The sequence below is a fragment of the Punica granatum genome, chromosome 2, assembly GCF_007655135.1.
Source record: "Punica granatum isolate Tunisia-2019 chromosome 2, ASM765513v2, whole genome shotgun sequence".
Classification (NCBI taxonomy): domain Eukaryota; kingdom Viridiplantae; phylum Streptophyta; class Magnoliopsida; order Myrtales; family Lythraceae; genus Punica; species Punica granatum.
Window position 1 is genome coordinate 35,503,935 of NC_045128.1, and position 23,335 is coordinate 35,527,269.

At 37.2% G+C, this 23,335-nt stretch overlaps 2 protein-coding genes and 1 long non-coding RNA gene across 6 annotated transcripts; 1 reads left to right on the forward strand and 2 right to left on the reverse strand.

The window, feature by feature from the left end:
* Positions 1–1,815: 1,815 nt before the first annotated feature.
* On the forward strand, positions 1,816–2,373 carry LOC116195313. Its single transcript, XR_004154625.1, has 2 exons — positions 1,816–2,037; positions 2,141–2,373. It is a non-coding gene; the product is annotated as an uncharacterized LOC116195313 (long non-coding RNA).
* On the reverse strand, positions 2,087–9,390 carry LOC116195302 (TMV resistance protein N-like). Of its 3 annotated transcripts, none has more exons than XR_004154619.1 (7): positions 9,046–9,390; positions 8,398–8,927; positions 7,093–8,197; positions 6,709–6,987; positions 3,128–6,623; positions 2,524–2,693; positions 2,087–2,402 (listed from the first exon to the last, which is right to left on the reverse strand). XR_004154619.1 is itself a non-coding variant. In XM_031524405.1 (5 exons), the coding sequence occupies exons 1-5, from the start codon at positions 9,214–9,216 to the stop codon at positions 3,450–3,452; spliced, it is 5,262 nt and encodes a 1,753-aa protein (XP_031380265.1). In that variant the 5' UTR covers positions 9,217–9,390; the 3' UTR covers positions 2,986–3,449. The 3 variants fall into 3 exon arrangements, 1 of the variants encoding a protein (XP_031380265.1); XR_004154618.1 differs by having other exon boundaries at positions 8,398–8,930; XM_031524405.1 differs by lacking the exons at positions 2,087–2,402; positions 2,524–2,693 and having other exon boundaries at positions 2,986–6,623; positions 8,398–8,930.
* An 8,333-nt stretch (positions 9,391–17,723) lies between these two features.
* On the reverse strand, positions 17,724–22,911 carry LOC116196372 (TMV resistance protein N-like). Of its 2 annotated transcripts, none has more exons than XM_031526052.1 (5): positions 22,150–22,911; positions 20,678–21,770; positions 20,201–20,488; positions 18,270–20,106; positions 17,724–18,128 (listed from the first exon to the last, which is right to left on the reverse strand). In XM_031526052.1, exons 1-4 carry the CDS (start codon positions 22,794–22,796, stop codon positions 18,298–18,300), a joined length of 3,837 nt encoding a protein of 1,278 aa, XP_031381912.1. In that variant the 5' UTR covers positions 22,797–22,911; the 3' UTR covers positions 17,724–18,128; positions 18,270–18,297. The 2 variants fall into 2 exon arrangements, with proteins under 2 accessions (XP_031381912.1, XP_031381913.1); XM_031526053.1 differs by having other exon boundaries at positions 17,724–18,131.
* Positions 22,912–23,335: the final 424 nt, after the last annotated feature.

Genomic DNA, 23,335 nt, shown 5'->3' on the forward strand with positions numbered 1-23,335 from the left:
ATCACGGCATTATATTTTTTGTTAATAAAACGTAAGTAGACTCCAAATCTATCCCATGATTTTAATTTTTCTCAAATCTATCCTATTATTTTAATTCTTCTCAAATTTATCCCATGGTTTTAATTTTTTTTTCAAATAATCCCAAATAAAGGGTCACAGTGACAAGACCGTTAAATGTTGACAGAAGATATAACGGGATGATAAATCTGAAAAAAGATGTAAACCATAGAATATTTTTGATAATTTTAAAAGCATGAGATAGATTTGAAGAAAATATGAAATCATGGAATATATGGCGTAATTTGCCTTATATATAATAAAATATTTTTGAAAGTTTTTGGAAGATTTTATTGTCTCTATAATATTCGATAATCCTGAATTTTCTTTTTAAGTAAAATTAATATCTAATCAAATCGACATTTAATATTACAATATACATATATATATATATATATCAATAACTATATTTTTTTACTTACTTTATTGGTAAAATTTAGTTAATATCAATCATATATATCTAATATAATATATTTTATTGATTGTAAACTACGATTTGTATACAAAACTATATATTTTTATTTATTTTATTAATTGTTTGGCAGGGGCAATTAGCTTTAGAATGTCCAGATTGCTGAATGGAATTCTCTCGAATTTTTTTTATTTTTTTCTTTTAAAAATAATATTTTAAATTTTTTTAAATATATATTGATGTACATTTTTGGGAACGGTAATTATTTTCTTCATTATAACTTTCTTTAAAAAATAAATTTTAATATTTTAAAATTTTAAAATTGTATAATTTGTGGGTCGGTTATTATTTTCTCAATTCTTAAGCATTTTTTAGAAGAAGAATTTTTTAATTTTTAAAACATATAGATATAGATTTATATGATCTACACAAATTTTATATTATGTATATAGATATAGATTTATATAGACATTTTGTATAGCATGCTATGGATATGATGTATTATGTATTTTCTATGGTTTCATTAACCATTGAGACATATACACTATTATGTATATTAAAATTGGGTGAGATGTTATTTATAAAAATATATCATTTTTGTGTGTCAAAAGATCTATTATCGTATTTGCTTTAAAAAATAAATCAGATCATAGTTTTTGTAGATATGATTAGTTATCATGTTTATAAAAATAGAAAACGTTATTTATTGAGTCACACATATATATCTAATATATAGTTTTAATGATGGTAATTACGATTTGTAAAATTTCAAAACGCGGGCTCTACTACTAACTTGAGAGTAAATCAAAAGCATAACAAAAGTTGTTTGATTTCCTAATATAATTATCTAACATTACATTCAATTGCTACCATATCATCGAATTGAAATTGTCGATTTTCTCTAAAGGGCATAATTTTTTTTATAAGCAAGGAGGAAATAATTTTTTTCCCTTGGGTACATATAAATATCTTAGTAATTATTTTTTTACTTTCCTAAAATAATTATCCCAGATTGTTCTCTCTCTCTTTTCGGTAGACTAATCTAAGACGAGGCTCAAATAAGGAAAACAACATAAAAAAAAATACATCAAGCAAAAGCGAGATAAGAAGGCTCCAATAGTGTCGCCAAAGAGGCACGTAGTAATACCAACGTAAGTTGGTTCAAGCGGTTCGGTACTTGTTCCGTTTAAGCGCTCCCCTTAGTGGGCCGATCCGGGTCAACTGGATTAGTCGGAGTCCAATTAGACTTTCGGATACCAACGTTCAGATAAAAAAAAAGTACTCATGCCAGCCGGCTAACAAAAAAAAAATCCTTCCCACCGGCTCACTATACTCTCAGAAGAAATGCCCTCCTCCACTATCCCCAAACTCGAAGCATAATCCTCAGAATCGCCGCGGCCTCTTTGAACAACACCGACATGCAGGCCGTAGTAGCCGAGGAACAAGAAGAAGAGCGAGTACAACAGAAGTCGGAGGTTCAACAAATGAATGAACCCATCAGACCCTCGGCTTCTTCTTCGCCGTCACCGTCATCAGTGAATGCTGCTCTCGAGAAAGACCTGAAAAAGGTCAGTTCTTGCAAAGCTTTATGATTGAATAGATAAAGTTACGATTTCATTGGGAAAACCACAGTTCTTATAAGTTCAGCTTTTCGATCATAATTTGGTTCAGGGTTGAATGTGGCATGCCCACCAAGCAATGCGATGTTCTGAGAAGACATAAGGATTTAAGAAAATGAAGAAACTAATGTAAATAATGTGATTAATTACACTCGCTCTGCCATGTCTGTTGAGGCAAAAACGTGACTTAATCTTTTTTTTTTTTGCTAGTATATGTACTTCCGGATCTGTAATATAATAAATGTACAAGACGCTGACAGCATCCATACAAAGATATTTTCAGCTCCTACTCTGTTCTTTGAAGCCACCCCCATCTGCTTAGAATAAGAAACAACACGAAGGAGATGATTTTAGCTACAAACGAGTGGTTGAACAGGAGGATTTGGATAATTAAGAGTATTTTTTTTTTTTAAAAAAAGTATAATATGACTATACCTTCCATGCATGCATCCCAAAGAAGGCCACGGCGTCTGCTGACCACACGATTGCAAAAGATTTCCAGAAGAATGGGATTATAACGTTTAGTAAAGGGATGAGGAGAAACAGATAGTTGAGAGCTTCTTTCTCATTCTTTGAGCAATCTTGGGCCCGAAGTGAAGGAGTTGCTGCAATGGGGATGAAAAGAAATGGCAAATTCATATCAGTCTCCTTGGAACTTAACAATTATTTCATCGAATGAAGGAGATGTCTGAAAGCAAGCTCTTTTTCATCAATTTCGACGAGAACATAAACATGGAACGACAAGGAGTTAAGACTGAAGTACTTCTCTTGTTTAAGAAATTTTCTAGTTGGAAGTTTCATTAGTCTGCACCTGGCATGTTATCGAGCAGCATGTTTGGAACTCTAAGCAAGTTATGAAATCTCAAAAAAAAAAAAAAAAGAATCCTCCAGAAAAAGTGGAATAGGAATTGGCTTGCTTCACAAGCTATACGTAGAATGATAAGCACAGAATAATTTACCCAAAAGATGTGAGATTCTTAAGATATATGATATAAAACAATTAACATAATCGGTCTAATCAGAAAAAAATTAAACTCACTGAACATCCAAATAGACCACATTCCCATCAGTCTCCAGATGTCTGGTTCGTTCGATGGGAACGGACGATTGAAAGATAGAGCTCCACCAAGCAGCATCGAGGCATAGCCTTGAACCTCAAACACAGTATACAGAGCAGTCCCCGGCACAGCAGGGTTCTTCGTGGCTGTGGAAGCCCTTGGAGCAAAGGTTGAAGCAGTCTTTTGAACAACCTGTTATCGCAAATGGAAAGATTAATTTCTCGCATCCTTCTGTTTTCAATTTGAGTTGCACCCTCTGATGTCTAGCACTAGCAGTGACTTCAGTTCTTCCAGTCCATCAAGTTATCGCAACTTCTCGCATCCTTCTGTTTTCAACACTCTTAGCCTCTGCAACCTTGACAGATTCGGTAGACTCTCGATTGCTTTGCACCCCCCTACGTCCAGTTTTACCAGGGACTCCAATTGTCCCAGTCCATCAAGTTGGCGTACCTTCTCGCATGCTTTCAGTTCCAAATCTCGTAACTTCTGCAACCTTGATAGATCAGGTAGGCTTTCAATTGCATTGCACCCTGTTATGTCCAGTTCTTCCAGGGACTTCAATCCTTCCAGTCCATCAAGCTGGCACAACTTCTCGCATGCTATCAGTTTCAACTTTGCTAGCTTCTGCGACCTTGATAGATCAGGTAGGCTTTCAATTGCATTGCACCCTGTTATGTCCAGTTTTTTCAGGGACTTCAATTCTTCCAGTCCATCAAGCTGGCACAACTTCTCGCATGCTATCAGTTTCAACTTTGCTAGCTTCTGCGACCTTGATAGATCAGGTAGGCTTTCAATTGCATTGCACCCTGTTATGTCCAGTTTTTTCAGGGACTTCAATTCTTCCAGTCCATCAAGCTGGCACAACTTCTCGCATGCTATCAGTTTCAACTTTGCTAGCTTCTGCGACCTTGATAGATCAGGTAGGCTTTCAATTGCATTGCACCCTGTTATGTCCAGTTCTTCCAGGGACTTCAATTCTTCCAGTCCATCAAGCTGGCACAACTTCTCGCATGCTTTCAGTTCCAACTTTGCTAGCTTCTGCGACCTTGACAGATCAGGTAGGCTTTCAATTGCCTTGCAATCCTTTATGACCAGTTTGTACAGTGACTCCAATCCAAGCCCCTCGAATGCGTACAACTTTTCTGATATGCACCGTCTTATGTCCAACTCCAACAGAGATTTCAGTTCCCCGAGCCCCGAAAGTTGGCTCAACTTCTCACATGCTTCGATTTTCAGAGTCTTTAACCTCTGCAATCTTGATAGATCAGGTAGGCTTTCAATTGCATTGCACCCTATTATGTCCAGTTCTTCCAGGGACTTCAATTCTTCCAGTCCATCAAGTTGGCATACCTTCTCGCATGCTTTCAGTTCCAACCTTTCTAGCTTCTGCAACCTTGATAGATCAGGTAGGCTTTCAATTGCCTTGCACCCTATTATGTCCAGTTCTTCCAGGGACTTCAATTCTTCCAGTCCATTAAGTCGGTGCAACTTCTCGCATGCTTCTATTCTCAGAGCAAAGAACCCTTGCAACCTTGATAGATCAGGTAGGCTTTCAATTGCCTTGCAATCCTTTATGACCAGTTTGTCCAGTGACTTCAATTCTTCCAGTCCATCAAGCTGGCACAACTTCTCGCATGCTTTCAGTTCCAACTTTGTTATCTTCTGCAACCTTGCCAGATCAGGTAGGCTTTCAATTGCCTTGCAATCCTTTATGACCAGTTTGTACAGTAACTTTAATCCAAGCCCCTCGAATGCGTACAACTTTTCACACGCTTCTATGTTCAGAAATGACAATATCTGTGGCTTTGACAGATCAGGTAGCCTCTCAATTGATATGCACCGTCTTATGTCCAACTCCAACAGAGATTTCAATTCCCCGAGCCCCGAAAGTTGGCTCAACTTCTCACATGCTTCAATTTTCAGAGTCTTTAACCTCTGCAATCTTGATAGATCAGGTAGGCTTTCAATTGCATTGCACCCTATTATTTCCAGTTCTTCCAGGCACTTCAATTCTTCCAGTCCATCAAGCTGGCACAACTTCTCGCATGCTTTCAGTTCCAACTTTGTTAGGTTCTGCGACCTTGCCAGATCAGGTAGGCTTTCAATTGCCTTGCAATTGCTGATGTCCAACCTCTCCAATGACTCCAGGTCAGATAATTTCGGTAATCGCCCTAGGGATGTGCAGTTGGAGAGGTCTACAGTTTTTACCTTGCACAAATTGTTAAGGCCTTGAATCTCGACTAGCTGCCTGTTATCCGAAGCATATATGCGCCACAAATTCTTCGACCTGGACAATTCTGGCAGTCTTACAACATTGCAGGATGTAACAGACAATATATTTAAAGATTCAAGATTTTCAAGACCATCAAGCATAGCTATAGGGCAGTCGTGTATCTCCAGAGAATACAGGGAGATTAGATTGGCAAGGCCGGCGATTTCCCTGAGGATGAAGCAGGAATGCACATGTAATTCCATCAGTTTCTTCAGGTTGGAAACATTTGGAAACCTCTCGAGTAATGGACACTGAATAACTTTGAGCGAAAGCAGACTTGCAGGAAGGGTAGGAAGGCATTTGAGTTCTTTGCAAGCAGAGATATTAATTATTTCCAGCGAAGAGAAGGCGCCAATCTCTTTAGGAACAGTGCTGATGTTTACTGATATCAAAACCAATATCTCCAATTTGCATAGCTTAGCCAGGCATTCTTCCTTAAGAAAATCCCCACATAGATACAATTCTTTTAAGTCAACCGATCCCGAGAGATCTAGGAAAGTGAGCATCGAGGAGCCCAGGGATCTTTCACTATATGGGCCAAAAAAATCACCAACACCTTTCTGAGTATGAGAAAAGCTACTAATGTATGCAGGAGTGCTCTTAACCCTTCTGAAGTGTGATCTCTCCCTTCTTAAATTCGAGAGGCCCCTGAGATTGTCTTGAACTTTCCTCATCGAAGCACAGCCAACGGCTAGTACTTCAAGCCTATCTAAATTTCCAAGAGTCCTCGGTAAACGGGCTACTCCAGATCCCTCCAAGTTCAGCTCTACTAAGGAGCTTAACTGCCCAACGGAGTCCGGGAGTTTAGTTAAAGCACGACACTGTGCTAGTGACAGCCGCTTTAGCTTTATCAGGGATCCAACTGACTCTGGAATTCCATTAAGGAAGCAGCAATTATTGGCAGATAAAATCTCAAGTTTCTTCATACCTTTTGATATCGGTATTATATATATAGAAGTTCCGTCAATGAGAAGCTCAGTCAATGACTCCAAAGAACCCAACTGCTCTGGCAGCTTCCTTAGTCTCCGGCAATTCCTCATATCTACATGTTTCAAAGCTTTGAGAAGCCCTATTGATGAGTCAACCAATTCCAAAAGATAGCAGGATTGAAGAATCAATCTCTCCAAGGCTGGAAATGCGGAAAAATCAGGACTTCTTTTGAGTTTCCAGCAGTATGATAGATTAAGAATTTTTAACTTCCCCATCTGAAGAACAAAAAGAAAGCATGTAAGAGATACTTTTAGTTGCTAGAAAGATACAACCAACAGAACAAAAGTTAATCAATGAGACCTTGATTGAGCTCCAACTGATCGAGTCCCCATCAATTCTGCCGTGTGATAGATCAAGGGAAGTTAAATAACTTAGATGCAAATTAGCCGGCAGAGACGCGCTCATCGTCAGCCATCTGAACCATCTCAGCTTTGGCAGAAAATGCAGAAAGGTTCCGTCAAGTTCAACACCATGCAGCTGAAGAACCCTTAGCTTTGATAGATTCTTAAAACATTCATTCGTGAAAGTAACTCTTCCTGTATATGTCGAAATTGCAGCAGCTTCAACTTTTGAGCTTCCCTACTCAAAAAAAATTTAATTAATTAATAAATAAAATAAAAATATAAGGTGGAAACGGTTATGCCGTAGGATTACGCTTATCTACTATTCATGGAAGCGTCCTACCTGATGTCCGATTAATACATCAATAGCTTCTTCACTTCTCCACAGCCTACTTCGTTGCTCCGGTTCTTTGTAGTTTTCTTGTTCCACAATATTCCTCCCGAGGTCTACAAGCTGATCGTGCATCCAAAGAGTGTTGCCATCTCGGATTTTAATCAGAGACTTTAGCTGGAGGATTTCAATCGCAACTGTTGGAGAAAAGCCACAGTCATCCCACATGGGAATCAGGTCTCTAACATTTGCTCGGGAGAAAAAACATGCAATATCTAGAAATATCTGCTGTTGTTTGTATTCCAACGATTTGTAACTGATCATCAAATTATCTAGCACATCCATTTTAGGCTCTGATCTCTTCAACTGCTCCACTGTATCCTTCCAAATGTCCATGCATCCACGATAGGCGGATAAAAATGAACCTATGACCTCAAGCGCCAGGGGAAGCCTTCCCGTTCTCTTCACGATACCGCAGGACAGATTGTAAAATTCAGTCGAGGGCAAGGCATCTCCAAATGCATGCTTAGAGAAGAGTTCTAAAGCTTGATCTTCACTCAATAGTTCGGCTTCATAAATAGAGCAGTTCTGAAATAGATTGAGAACTTCCCTTTCTCTAGTTGTGAAAATAATCCGACTTCCTGGACCAAACCAGCCAGGATCTGATGCTAGCGCTTTAAGTTGGCTAATGTTATCAACGTCATCAAGAAGAATGAGGGCCTTCCTGTCGCGAAGCCTTTTCTTAAGTACATTGATTCCTCTGTCAACATTAGCAAATTCTTCATGGTTGCCCCTTAAGATGTCTGAGGCCAGTTTTGTTTGCAAGGACGGGAGACCCTTCTTTTCGGAGATTTCCCGAACATCATTGAGGAAGCAACAACACTCAAACTGATCCAGAAGTTTGTTGTAGATGACCTTGGCAAGAGTCGTCTTTCCGATGCCGCCCATGCCCCAGATGCCCACAGCGCGAACATCTTTTAAGCCAACCTCCAATAGTTGTATAACTTCTTCCACATGATCGTCGATTCCAACTAAGATCTCACTCACATTCAAGTTGGCTTGCTTCAGTTCTCTCAGAACCCTTGCAACCACCAACTTAATGAATTCTCCATGATTTCTGGAAAAGCATCGGTATGTCACACTATATTAGGAAAACAAATCGGAGAATGCAAATTGAGGATAAATAAATAAATAAAGGATAAGATTGAAAGCTAGACAAAAAGAAAGGTGCAGCAGGGAACCACTTTCTCTGCCGAGATCTCCAAAGAATAAATGAACATATTATGGAGAACAATGACAGCCTCTCTGATGGCTTACCCGTTTGCCACTTCGCTGAGCTCCAGACCCTTCAATTTGACAATCTCTTTGAGGGCATCCCTCCACCCCTGCACTGTCTCCAGGTCATACTTCTTCTCATGCCTGCAGAATGCTTCAGCATAGCATCCAGTTTGGTGTTGGACCTCATCAGGCGTGACATCTAGGAAGATCGGCATGATCAGATGTTCAGTAGCCTCCTTCATGCACTTCACCATCTCAGTCACCTCCTTAAGGCACCACTTGCTCGAAGCATAACCTTTAGAGAAAATGGGTATGCAGATCTTCGACTGCTTAATGGATCTCATGAGTTTGGTCCCGATCTCCTCCCCAACATGGAGCTCTTCATTGTCCCTGAAGGCACGGATCCCTGCTTCTGTCAGGCTGTGGTATAGGCAGTCGGTGAACGTTTTGCGGTTGTCCTCTCCCCTGAAGCTCAAGAAAACTTCAAACTCTTGTCCAGGATCAGCCGGGGCTGAGCTGGAACGAGATGACAGCGCTGTCACTTGCCCCAACTCAGGACCTGCGGACTCCTGCTATAAGTTCAATGTCAGTACAGTGCCATTTCACATTGTCAATACACAAGCATATTGAATTCGACTTTGAAAGATTACATCAGTCAAATCAAATCAAGAAGATATGGAAACCTACCTGCAGATTTGCATCATCCACATGGATAGAACTAGCAACCGGTGATGGTTTCTTCCTCCCGAGGAAAAGGGTACGCAGCAGGTAAACAGATGAAAGCAGCACTGATCCTATGGCAGTAAGTACTACCGCCCAAGAAGCCCCCGGCAGTGTTTGAAGGATAAATCTTACCATAGCGAATAGCTGAATGGCTACCACAATTCACAGAGAGGAAATTAGAAGTTGTTTCTTCCTATCTTGGCAAAGAAGATGATCATCTTTGATCTTTCTGTTTTTGGTTTGGTTGAACGAATAAGAGAAAGTTCACCTCTCTTTTCATTTTCTACACGCCAAAAGATAACAGTGAAAATCTGCGCATTGCGGGAAAGATTTTTAATATATTTATAATACCAAGTGATTTTTAATATTTTTAAAAACGTAAAATAATTGTTTCTTATATAAGTTTATGGAGGCTGGCTGCTATTATATCCTAAATACTAAATAGGATTCTTACATGATCTAGATAATTATTTTGAAAAATTAAAGCAATTGTAAAGTTATACATAAAGATGATTAGATAAAAAGAGAGAGAAAGTGTGAAACCAGGTAATTTGGACCCATTCATACATATACATACACTATTATATGTTATATTCCACTGCAAATTGCATTTGAAAGAAAAAAGAAAGAAAAGAAAAGAAAACATTACTATGAAAACCCATGTGTTGCGGGAAAGTTTTTTAATATTTATAGTATCAAGTAATTTTAATATTTTTAAAAACGTTATGCCGAACAACTGTTGCTTAGATAAGTTTATGAAGACTAGCTGCTGCTATATCCTAAATACGATTCTTACACGATCCAGATAATTATCTTGAGATGTAAAAAATTATAAAGTTTATACATAAAGATGCTTAGATAAAAGGAGGTCATATATATACAACCGAAGCAAGAGCATCCAAATACAATAAAAGGAAACATAATATTGTAAATACTATAAGAATATCGACTTAATTTAAAAATGAGAATATATACATGCACTCTGTTTAAATAAAGAATATATATATATATATATTAGGTACAAGTTCAGCTTTGTCCTCCAACTTTAAAATACCTTTCAATTATGTCATAATCCTATTATTAGAACTATCCGGAAACGGGAAACCCGGGCAACCTTACAAATAGAAATTTTAATTATTTGATGGAGAAATGTGTAACCAAAAATTTATTAGAAGAAATTGAAATATTAAGAATTATGCATAAGATGATAAATGAAGTAATCTATATAACTAATAATTATATATATACACAATAAAAATTTACCCGTCCATAACGCTATCTAACTCGCATGTACCGTGCTTCAACTATAATGATCTTTTCCAATATGCTCGTGGATTAATTAATTTGGAAGAGGAAGAAAAAATTTAAGTGTATGAAAAATAAAAATTACGAATTGAAGATAAAATTTTTAAAAAACTAAAACAAAAATAATGTGATAGAACATGAAATCAAGAAGTGAGAGGAGATAGCAAAATAATGAGAGATGTTAGGAAAGAGAGAGGAGATAAATATTATCCTTAAACTTCTCTCTTTTATATTAAAAAAATAAATTATATTATATTTAAACTAAGAATAAGGACTATTTTCAACTTTTTAATCATATTTTATAAATAAAATGGTACCTACAAAATCGGAACTTTTGCTTAATATGGTATAAAATATAAGATAAGATATATAGATGAATGAATATAAGAAATGTATATCTTAGAAATATTATTAATATTATATATATAGATATTGATATCAACTTCATCAAGAAGAGATTCACGGGTCCAGAGACAATTGGTCAATTAAATGCCTTTTTTCTATAATTTTATGCATATGATGTACTCATTTAACTTTACGTTTTACCTCATTTAATGTTATATATATTTTCATTGAAATTTTTTTTGTATATAGAGATTATATGATATAAATGAGGTCATTAAATAGACTAATTTTCATTTAAATTGAATTTTTTGATGTAGATTAATTTCCCAACTAAAATTGGCATAATCAATTAGAAATTATATCCTTATATGAACATTTCTCAAGGTCATGTATTCATAAATAAAATTCACGGAATTAAGTAAACAATACATTATTACATAAGCATCTCTCAACTCTATCTAGTATCTATATTCATATACTCATAAATGGATTTATTTATAAAAGTATATATCAACCAAATATAGAGTTAATATATCACATCAAACTAATATATATAAAAATTACATATCACACAAAACTTTCTTAATATAACGACTGATATATTTAAGATATTGTGTAAAATATATATATTACCTATATTAACAGTAGAAAGCTCTATTTTAATAGGAAAAAATATATAGTGAAATTATATCGTTAAAAATTATTAAGAATAAAAGATATAAGGTGTTGATGTGTGTAACAGGCACAAGAGAGCTTAGAATTTCGATTATGTGGCAGCATGTTTTGATGAGGTGACGGGGCGAGATACCGTCTCGAGAGTTATTATACATACATATATATATATATATATAAAAGCAAGGTACAAGGAAGGCGTAGTCAAATAGCCTCAGAATACTCCATTTCAAATGAAATTTTCTCAGTTTTTTGAGTTTTCATAATTTTGAATTATTTTCGATTATAAAACTATCAATAAAATCTTTTGAAATTATAGATTATATAATATTTTATAGCTATTATATAAATTATATTTTCTTTGCAAAAAAATCTGATTTGCACACTGAAAAAGGAAAATAAATTAAATTATATCTTATTTAGATTATGTGGGCCTGGTCAAATGTCGATTTCTAATGGAATTTTCTAGATTTCTTAAATTTTAATTTTTGTAAACATTTATAATGATTTTTTTAATAATATCTTATCATAAAATCCGCTTTGTTGGTTTCTTTAATTTTTACAATCTATATCTATATAACAAGAATGTATTTGAAATAAATGAGAAGATTTTATTATATATAGATATTATTTAATATTCTTGAATTTTTTAAAATAAAATGTAATATTTCATCACATAAATATTAATATCAAAATAAGTATATATTAGTATATATTCATGCATCATATAAATAAATCAATATAAAGTTTCGTGTACAACCTTTAGTATGTACTAAGAAAAAAGTATATATGAATTCTAGGTTTATATATATATATATATATATCTATTTTAAAAATAGATAAGATAATTTTTTATAGATATATATAATTTAAATTATATTTTCTTTTCAGAACAAATTAGATTTGTTCACAGAAAAAAATAAATCAAATTATATTTTATTTAGATTTTGTATGATAGTTATAAATAGGGAGCATCATACACATAAACATGGGCCTATTTATCTCTCAAAGAATACATCGAAATTTATGTCTATCCATATAAGTAAGTAGATTAAATTTATGTTTTTATTTTTTCTCTCATTTTTATCAAAAATTTTCATTTTTTATTTTTCTCTAATTTGTTTACTTTTTTTTCATATTCTTTTTCAAGATTGATGATGTGAGTTTCATCTTTCGAAAAATACTGCTATACGTCAGTTGTTAGAAAGTCAGTTCGTCTACCACTATACGTGAAGGTTATTAGTTTATATTTATTCTTTTTTATTCACTTATTATTTTCAAAGGAGTTTTTCTTTTAAATTTTTTATTATATATATATTTTTCAAGTTGGTGGAACTATCTCGTGCAACGTATGGGGTCCACGATTAGTGTGCGTGTGTATATATATATATATATATATGAAAGCATGATTAAGGTGGGCCCGACCGAGAGTCTCAGGAAGCTCCGTATCCGAATGAAATATTCTGAATTTTTTTAGCTTTAATTAAATTAGTTTTAAAATATTTAAAAATATATAGATGTAGATTTTGTGGAACCATTCGTTATTTTCTCGATTTTATAGATATATGAATCATAACTACATATAAAACAAATTCGACATACTGCTACATTCTAATCATTTGATAATTTGGTCCAATTTGTGGTCAATTAGGTTTAATTTGGCTTAAATCGTGTGTAATTGGGCTAATTACGAACTTTGCTACAGGTAATTAGGCTAGAATTCGGTTAATTAGTCAAAATTAGTGTGAAATTGAACTAGTGTACACTCTGTATTTTTTGGTAAATTAGGCTTAAATGAGTCAATTTGATATTTGTTGTTTGATTAGGCCTAATTAGGGGTAATTAGCTTCCCATTGCTTGAGAATGTATGTTCCTCAAGTAAGTAGTTTTTTTTCACTCTTTTTTCTGGTGTGCTTTAGTATATTTTCCATCGCTCAGGAAACCAGATAGAAGAGCAGAGCGTGTTCCTCAATTACTTTTTTTTTTTTTATTGCTTCAGCAGGTTTTCCATCATTCAGAAAACTAGATAATATAATGTGTTGGGATCGGGACTATCTATAGGGAGTAAGTATCTTCCTTCATCCTGCATTAATTGTTCGCCAATAACTACAATTAGAGATATGTACAGGAATTTGAGGGATGCAGTGATACTATCACTTATATCTAAACTAAGTCAAGACGAGCTTTGTCGAACAGTAATTTTCTCAAAGAACACCGCTACCACACGCATGCTGTCAAAAAAGTGCGTTTACCACTAAACGCAAGGGTGAGTTATTCGATTATTATGTTTCACTTCATATTCTTTCCTGCGCAATTAAATTTATACAAGCAGATGTTTTCCTTTTTTTTTTTAATTTTTTTTTCCCTTTCATTCTTATGGGTTTATGAAAACCTTTTCATCTAAGGAACCAGTAAATGGCCAAAGATGAGGGAATTCACTGTATCAGTTTAAATATATATATACAAATATACACGGGACTTTACAACACTTATATAATATATAATATAATAAGTTATTAAAAAAATAGCTCACATTTTATCCGGCGTAATGCAGGGACTTTACTATTAGAATAGATATCGATATTGATCGAGGACAAGAAAACAAACTTTGCAAGGCAGAGATCACATCACATTTTAACTGTGTTTCTTTATGCTCTGTAAATCTTGTTTTTTTCCCCCTTTTCCTTTCCTTTTATTTTTATTTAAAATCTGTGTGGAGTTTGCTATCCTATCTTGGCTTGAATAATCTCTTTTCATTAAAAAACAATAAAGAGATCAAACAAAAGAAGAGAAGAAGCTGATCCAATGGAAACGCGCAGGACAGAAAACTTGCGCACGTAATTCAAACAGAAATGAAAACCAACCTTTCGTCAAGTGACAGATCTTTCTCATTCAACGTGTTACTGTTACATTTGGAAGACTCGGAATGTTCTCAAGCAATGGACATTCGGAAATATTCAAAGTTCTCAGGGACTTCAGTTCCTCCAGGCCCGGAATCTCCAGAAGATTTTCACAACCTTGCACTTCCAGTGCTCTTAACCTCTGCAGGTTCGACAAATTAGGCAACCTTCTAATTGCTTTACATCCAGCGAGGTTCAGCAACTCCAAGGACTCCAATTCCTCGAGCTCCGAAAGATCATGAAGCTTCTTGCACCATGCGAGATATAAAAGTTTCACATTTGATAGTTTCGGCAGCTTTTCCAAGGACGTGGAGTATTGCATGTACAGACTTTCTAGACCATCTAAACTCTCGAGGCCCGGAACTTCTACGAGGTTCTGGCAGTCTGAAACATGAAGTGAGGGCAACTTCCTCAACTTCGACAAATCAGGAAGTCTCTTGATTGATTCACATTTTGATATTGTCAAAAATCGTGTGTAATTGGACTAATTACAGACTTTACTACAAGTAATTAGGCTAGAATTCAGTTAATTAGTCGAAATTAGTGTGAAATTGAACTACTGTACATTCTTTAGTTTTTGGTATATTAGGCTTAAATGAATCAATTTGATGATTTGTTACTTGATTAGACCTAACTAGGGGTGATTAGCTTCCCATTGCTTGAGAATATAAGTTCCCCAAGTAAGTTTTTTTTTTTTTTGGCTCTTTTTTCTGGTGTGCTTCAGCATATTTTCCATCGCTCAGGAAACTAGACAGAAGAGCAGAGTATGTTCCTCAAGTAACTTTTTTTTTTTGTATGCTTCAATAGGTTTTTCATTGTTCAGAAAAATAGATAATAGAATGTGTTAGTATCAGGACTATCTACAGTGAGTATCTTCCTTCATCCTTCATTAATTCTTTGCTAATAGCTACAATTAGAGATATATATAGGAATTTTTGGCTTTCGGTTCTCAAATTTGAGGAAGGGAGGGGAGGGATGCAGTGATACTGTCACGAGGAGTTTTGTCAAACAGTAATTTTCTCAAAAAACACCGCTATCACATGCGTGCTCTCAAAAGGTGCGTCTACCACTAAATGCAAAGGTAAATTATTCAATTGATATGTTCAGCTTCAAATTCTTTTCTATAGACGATTAAATTTATATAGGCAGATATCGTGCTTTGATTATTTTTTTTTCCCTTTCATTCTTATGGATTCATGAAAACCTTTTCATCTAAGGAGCAAGCAAATGGCCGAAGATCTAGGAATTCGCTATATCAGTTTTAAAAAAATATATACAAATATACATGGCACTTTAAAACACTTATATAATATATAATATATAATATAATAAGTTTATAAAAAAATAGATCATGTTTTATTCGATATAATGCATGAATTTCACGATTAGTATAGATATAGACATAGATTGAGAACAAGAAAACAAACTTCGCAAGGCAGAGATCGCATCACATATTAACTCTGTGCTCTATAATCATCTTTTCACAATTATTTTTTTTTTATTGCCAATCCGAAAACGACAACTCCAGTTGTCTTTGTGGGTCCCAATTACGCAAACAGTGAGTCTTCGCTTTTTAAACAAACTCGAATTTGGCGTTGTTTGTCTGTCAGGCACATTCATCCTGATGGGGTCTTTCCGCGGAGCCCATGCCATGATCAGTTCAACTACCAAGACTAAATTCACAGTTTGATCTCTGAAAGATGCGCCTCGCTATAAATTGATCCCTGAAAGATTTTTAGTTTATTAATTGGTCCTAACAGAAATTGCTGATTTGGCCTGTTACCTGTTGATCTAACCCGTTAAAAGCCACGCCGACAGTAAATCTCCTAAAACAACGTTGTTTTAGGTAACTTATTAATTTATTTTCAAATAAGAAATAAAATAATTACTTTTCGAATAATTTTTTTTTTTTCTTTTGAAGGGGCAGATCACGCTGGACCCTGCACCCACTCTCCCCATCAATCGCAGTAGTTGATGGGAGAACTTTGATTGAGCTTTCTCCCCCCTCAGCCTCCCAATCAACACTTCTTCTGGTATGAAATCACTATTTTCTTTTTCTTTTTTCAATCCAAAAAAAAAAAACAGCTGACTCTATGTTTCCCAACAATGAGTCTTCTATCTTAAAAAAACAAATCGATCAACAGGACTCCCTCCTACCGCGTGATTGGATTAACAGTCGGACCCATTCAACCAAAGATATTTCCCTGAAGCACACGCATTGACCAGCTGGCTACTGTCCCGACCCTCTTCCATTGATGTCTTCCACCCATAAATGGACTTGTTAACTACTGCTGTCAATTATTGCTGCTGCTTTTTTTTCTTTTTCTTTTTTCAGCTACTAGAAGAGTTGGCAGAAATTGTTGAAATCAACAGATATTATTTCCTGGCAAGTGATCGAGGGTGACCCAACACGGCGAAAACTGTAGGAGACGAATAATCTAAGTCATGAGAGGACCACAAAGACATACGTTATTCTTGGCAAACATTTGAGAAGAAGTCGGGGAGAAATTTTATTAATTCTGTGCTCAGGAATCATCTTTTCACAATTTTTTTTATTGCCAATCCAAAAACGACAACTCCAGTTGTCTTTGTGGGTCCCAATTACGCAAACAGTGAGTCTTCGTTTTTTAAACAAACTCGAATTTGCGTTGTTTGTCTGACAGGCACCTTCATCCTGATGGGATCTTTCCCACGAAGCCCATGCCACGATCAGTTAAACTACCAAGACCAAATTCACAGTTTGGTCCCTGAAAGATATATGCCTCGCTACAAATTGGTCCCTGAAAGATTTTTAGTATATTAATTGGTCCCTAACAGAAATTGTTAATTTGGCCTGTTATCTGTTGATCTAATCCATTAAAAGTCACGCTGGCAGTAAATCCCCTGAAACGACCCTCTTCCATTGATGTCTTCCACCCATAAATGGACTTGTCAACTACTACTGTCAATTATTGGCAAAAATTGTTGAAATCAACAGATATTATTTCCTGGCAAGTGATCGAGGGTGACCCAACACAGCGAAAACTGTAGCAGACGAATAATATAAGTCATGAGAGGACAACAAACACGTTGAGATAGATGACTAATATGACATAGCAAATTACCCCGAAGGGCCCAAACTGAGCAGGTGAAAACAGCATAAACAGGCTCTTATTTTACCGACTCCCTGGTACAGCATCCGTATAAATGAAGGCATGCATCCGTCATAAGATTTTTCCAAATTTAGAATATCGTATCCAAATTTAGAATATCGTAGCGAGATCACAATTTTGAGATAGTAAAGAGAAGACATACAGTAGCGCATTTTCATTTAACTGAAGTAATATCCCAGGCTATGAGAAAATATGAGGCACCAACTGCTTTTTCTCGAGTTAGTTCCGTTAGCTTCACCGTTCAGACTTTTTGAATAGCACGAAAGAATTAGACGTTCCACGATAGCCCTTTTCTTTTCTATTTTATGAGTTAACCAGCATGTTATATGTAATTGAACACTTCAAATAAAATGTACGTCGAATGGAAACAACACAGAGTAATCCAAACAACATACGTGAAGGTTAAGAGGAACAGAAAAGGCTGAAACCAAAAAAGTACTAGAAAGCACGTCGAGCTCTACTTGACAGGATAGCGTATCTGAAGGTGACATGGCTTCTGCGGGCAGCCAGAACGGCAAGTCCAACGAGGCCAGGAAGAACGGCATTCTGTGATTTGTAATGTCCAAAACTTCCCATTCTTAGGCAATCTCTTTCACCAATCATCTGACAAAATGTGAATCTAGTCGGGAATGCATGGCAGCATCTGCATTAAAACTCTCCTCTTCACCCATCCCTGCTAAGAGCATTTTTAACAAAAAGTTAGCTCTTCTGCTACTCATTCAAATACAAAACATATGCAGATATCAGGCCATGAGAAACTGGAGATAAATCAGAAAACTTGCACATGTAATTCAAACAGAAATGGAAAACCTACCTTTCGTCAAGTGACTGATCTTTCTCATTCAACGTGTTACTGTTACATTAGGAAGACTCGGAATGTTCTCGAGCAATGGACAGTCGGAAATATTCAATGTTCTCAGGGACTTCAGTTCCTCCAGGCCCGGAATCTCCTGAAGATTTTCACAACCTTGCACTTCCAGTGCTCTTAACCTCTGCAGGTTCAATAAATTAGGCAACCTTCTAATTGCTTTACATCCAGCGAGGTTCAGCAACTCCAAGGACTCCAATTCCTCGAGCTCCGAAAGATCATGAAGCTTCTTGCACCATGCGAGATATAAAAGTTTCACATTCGATAGTTTCGGCAGCTTTTCCAAGGACGTGGAGTATTGCATGTACAGACTTTCTAGACCATCTAAACTCTCGAGGCCCGGAACTTCTACAAGGTTCTGGCAGTGTGAAGCATGAAGTGAGGGCAACTTCCTCAACTTCGACAAATCAGGAAGTCTCTCGATTGATTCACATTTTGATATTGTCAAAAATCTCAGAAACTCTAGCTTCTCAAGCCCATCGAGATTAGCCAACATAGGGCAGCTAATTATCTCAAGCTTTGCCAAGAGTAATAAATCTCCAAGGCCTGGAACTTCCCTTAGCTCGGAGCACTCACATAGCCTTAATTCTGATAATTTCTTCGAATTTGAAAGATCTGGCAGTGTCTGAAAGGAGTAACAGTCCGATACGTTCAGCTTGTAGAGTCCCGCGGGAAGCACAGGGAGGCAGACAACTTCAATGCAATCCTGAACAGAGAGTTCTTTCAGTTGAGAAAGGGCACCGATCTCTTCTGGTAAGGTGCTAATGCGTAACTTTGAGATTACCAACTTCTCCAACTTGAATAGTTTCCCTATCTCTGGAGGAACTTGCTCGAGTTTATAACATTTCGAGAAACAAAGTTCCCTTAAGTTAGTGAGACGAGAGAGGCTTGGGAAGGAAACCATTGATTTACAGGTAACCCACAGACAAATTAAGCTATCTGGAAGCTCTGGAAGAGTCTGCAGCCTCTTGCATCCTGTTAAATCAAGACTCTGGAGATGGGAAAGCCCGCCAATGCTAGTTGGAAGGCTATCGACTTGTGTGTGGTTTAATGTCAAGAGTTTCAATGATGACAGTCTCCGAAGCTCGTCGGGAATGTTCCCTTTCAATTCCTTACACTTGGAGGCATTTATTTTTTCAAGATTATCCAGCATCCAAAGAGTGACAGGAAACTCCTCCACAAGACTACCATCAATATTAAGCACTTCCAAATTGCTTAAGTTTCCAACAGAACTGGGCAATCTTCGTACTTTAGTATCTGACAAGTTTAGCTCAGTCAATGAACTCATATGACCGATGGAGTCTGGAAGTTCTCCTAATGACTCGCAGTTCTTCAAAGACAGGTGCCTCAGTTTCACCAAGGACCCAATCGAGTCCGGAAGTTTGCTTATACTAGCAGAATCCAATACAAGGTCCACCAGAGAAGTCGAGCGACCAATTGAATCAGGAAGCTGAGTCAGGTCCTTGCACCCTCTGCCACATAGAATTTCAAGCTTTCTCATAGCTCCTGAGATGGGTATTTCTTTAATTCCACTTCCATCAATGAGAAGCTCAGTTAATGCTTTCATAGAACTCAACTGTGCAGGCAGCTTCTTGAGTTTCAAGCATTTCCTCAGGTTTAAGAAAACCAGATGCTTGAGATGTCTAATTGACGGGTCAACCACAGCCAAACTTCTGCAGTCTTCGAGAATCAACCGCTCCAACGCTAAAAAGGATGAGAAATCAGGAGTCCGCTGTAGATCTCGGCAACCCGTGAGATCTAGAACTTTCAACTTGACTGACATCTGATGAAACAACAGCGGAAAAAGAGAATCATGCATTATATTCAGCTAGCATTAAATAAGAAAAAGCTATACAGAAATCACGATGGCATAAAACCTTAATTGAGATCCAACCGCTCCAATCCTCTCTTATGCTGCTATATGATAGATCAAGAATAACTAGATTCTTTAGATGTAAATTTGCTGGCTGAACTGCAGAGCTTAATATGAGCCAACAGAGCCATCTTAACTTTGACAGCAGACGGCGAAAATCTCCAGTAAGGTTGGCAGAATCCAGTTGAAGGAACCTCAGATTTGATAAGTTCATTAACTCTTCATTTCCGAAGCAGTAGTCTACCAACTCAATCCCGAAATTCAGACGGATCGCTTCGACATTTGCTGATCCCTGCACGATAATTGACCAGAATTAGGATGTGAGTTTGACTGGAAGTGCATCCCAATGAAGAATGGTTCAATTTCAAAGACCTTAAAAGGAAAGCGATGGTCTCAGCTTAAACAAGTAGATCTCAATTAAAAAACTTTTAACTTCAAAACAGAAGCTGAACAAGGAGCATAATAAGCAAAAACTGATTACCTCTTGTCTCTCAAGCACATCCACTGCTTCTTCAGTACGCCATAATCTGCTTCGCTTCCCTGGCTCATTGTAGTTTTCTTGACGAACGATTTCTCTCCCGAGGTCTCTGAGTTGATCATGCATCCATAGCTCATGGTCATCGCCTATTTTAATCAGAGACATTAGACAAAGGACTTCAATTCCTTCATTGGGGAAAAATTCACAATCTTCCCACATGTGAACTGCGATCCGCACATCAATTCCGATGAAAAGACAAGCAACGTCAAGGAATATTTGTTTCTGCTCATGATCTAATGCTTCATAGCTTATCTTCAACTTTTCTTGGACTTCAGTACGAGGTATTCTTTTCAACTTCTTTAACGCGTCTTCCCACACAGCCATGCGTTTTCCAGCGAGAAAGGAGCCTATGACCTCAAGGGCTAAAGGTAGCCCACCAGTTGTCTCCACGACATTATACGATATATCAACAAATTCAGTTGAGGGCAAGTCATTTCTGAATGCATGCTTGCAGAAAAGTAAAAAAGCTTGACGAGGCTGCAGTTCTCTGACTTCATAAGCTGCACTTGCTTGAGGTAGAACATCCCTGTTTCTAGTTGTTACAATGATTCTGCTTCCAGGACCAAACCAATCAAGTTCTGCTGCAAGTGCATTCAGTTGATTCCTCCTATCAACATCATCAAGAAGAATGAGAACTTTCTTGTTACGTAACCTGTGTTTCAGCTCATAGGTTCCTTCATCGACGCTAGTTAATTCCTGTCGCTCACACCTTAAGATCATAGAGATCAATAGGCTTTGCAGATATTCGAGACCCTTGTGTTGAAGTGCTGTTTCTCGGATATCTTTGAGGAAGCTGCAACTGTCGAAACGATCCAACAGCTGATTATAGATGACCTTGGCGATGGTTGTCTTACCAACGCCACCTATGCCATGTATCCCGATGATACGCACATCACCAGCATCAACCTCTAGCAATCTTGTAATTGCTTCCACATGATCGTCAATTCCAACTATGTTATCAGACACGACAAGATAAGCTTTTTTCAATTCTTTCAAGACCTTCGCAACCACTAACTTTACTAGTTTTCCCTGGTGTCTGCAAAACAGGATCAACTCTATCATTATCTTCAAAAATGACAAAGGCAACTGGTGAGAAATGCCGGAAGCATTTGTGTCACTACAAAGTGCAATATCTAATATTTTTCGGAACCAATTAGAGGTTCACGTATGCATAAGCTGTATACCATAATTTTTAACTCGAATCAACCATCTGTAATCATGCTGTTTTAACTTAACTAAACCGGCTGCTCCATGAAATATAATTATCGGTTTCTAGATAACTACAAATTTGGTGAAAACTACACTGAAACCAAAATTTTTCAATGAGCACTATGATACTCGACCATGTATAACCAGACGATAACGACCAACAACTAACAATCAATCCCAACCCAAAATAAGAGCAACAGCATTACCCATTGGCGATGTTCTTCAACTCCCAACCCTTTAAGGCACCAATCTCAGCGAGAGCATCCCTCCAGTGCTGAACGACTAACGGACCATACTTCCTCACATGCTGCGAGAACGATTTCTCATAGGTCCCAGTTTGGTGCCGGACTTCGTTCGGGGTGACGTCATAGAAAACCGGCATCACCAATTGCTTCCTTGTGGTTCGGCACTCCACCATAAAAGCCAGCTCCTTGAGGCACCATTTGCTCGAGGCGTAGTCCTTGGAGAATATCGGTATCGAGATCTTCGACTTCCTGATGCCCTCAAGAAGCTCGGGCCCGATCTCTTCCCCAACCCGGAGCTCCTCGTCATCCCTGAACACGCGGACCCCAGCATCTTTAAGGCTGTTATAGAGGAAATCAGTGAATCCCTTGCGGGTGTCTGTTCCCCTGAAGCTCAGGAACACCTCGTAATCGAACCCTTTCGGATCGACAATGGGACTAGTCCCTCGCGGTGTCGGACCGCTCGCAGCAGATTCTGGGCCCTCCTCGTTGATCCTAAGCCTAAGGGTTCTGCTTGAAGAGAAAGCAGGGAAGAGGAGAACGGAGAGGAGAACTGAAGCTGCTGTGGAGAGAAGGGCAAAGCAGGCCCACCATAAGACATTATCGTACATTGCCGTGCCTGGAGCTCCGACAGAAGAAAGCTTGGAGTAGGAGTGTCAATGGGGATTGAAGCTCTTCTTCCGTTCTTTCTCCGGCGCGGGGAAGGAGGAGGAGATGGAAAGATTCACCTTCAAGTCGACTATTACGGGGCCCCACATTGCCATTAATTTGAACGGCTGGGCCAATAATATTTTGGCCCTAAACTTGTTATTACTTTTCAATTTAACCCTGAACCAATTTCCATCTGCAAGGAGAAAGAACTTTAAAGTTAAACAACAAAATAAGTTCTTAGCTTTTTGTACAATTGTTCTTTCCTTCACAATGTTAGATTCGAATTCGATGTGTTCCATATTATATGAGGAAGAAAGACAAAGGAAGATTGCTGCCAATTTCAAAGGAGGACATTCGAATCTTGACAAAGTTGGCGTGACCATTACATTAGCCTTAAGCAATCGTAGTTCACTTTTATGAGAAAGTCCATCCCATTGTCCACATATATCATTGGTCTGTACCAAATTTGGCATCACACATCCAGGTTCCAACTTTTTTT

Bases quoted from the DNA above. Each gene is read 5' to 3' on its own strand.
- LOC116195302 (XM_031524405.1), bottom strand. From the start codon at position 9,216: ATGGTAAGATTTATCCTTCAAACACTGCCGGGGGCTTCTTGGGCGGTA. The intron at 8,198-8,397 runs GTAAGCCATCAG...ATGCTTTTCCAG, and splicing joins CTCAGCGAAGTGGCAAACGG to AAATCATGGAGAATTCATTA. The intron at 6,624-6,708 runs GTCTCATTGATT...TTTGTTCTTCAG, and splicing joins TCAGTTGGAGCTCAATCAAG to ATGGGGAAGTTAAAAATTCT.
- LOC116196372 (XM_031526052.1), bottom strand. From the start codon at position 22,796: ATGTACGATAATGTCTTATGGTGGGCCTGCTTTGCCCTTCTCTCCACA. The intron at 21,771-22,149 runs GTAATGCTGTTG...CCTGTTTTGCAG, and splicing joins TTGAAGAACATCGCCAATGG to ACACCAGGGAAAACTAGTAA. The intron at 20,107-20,200 runs GTTTTATGCCAT...TTGTTTCATCAG, and splicing joins GCGGTTGGATCTCAATTAAG to ATGTCAGTCAAGTTGAAAGT.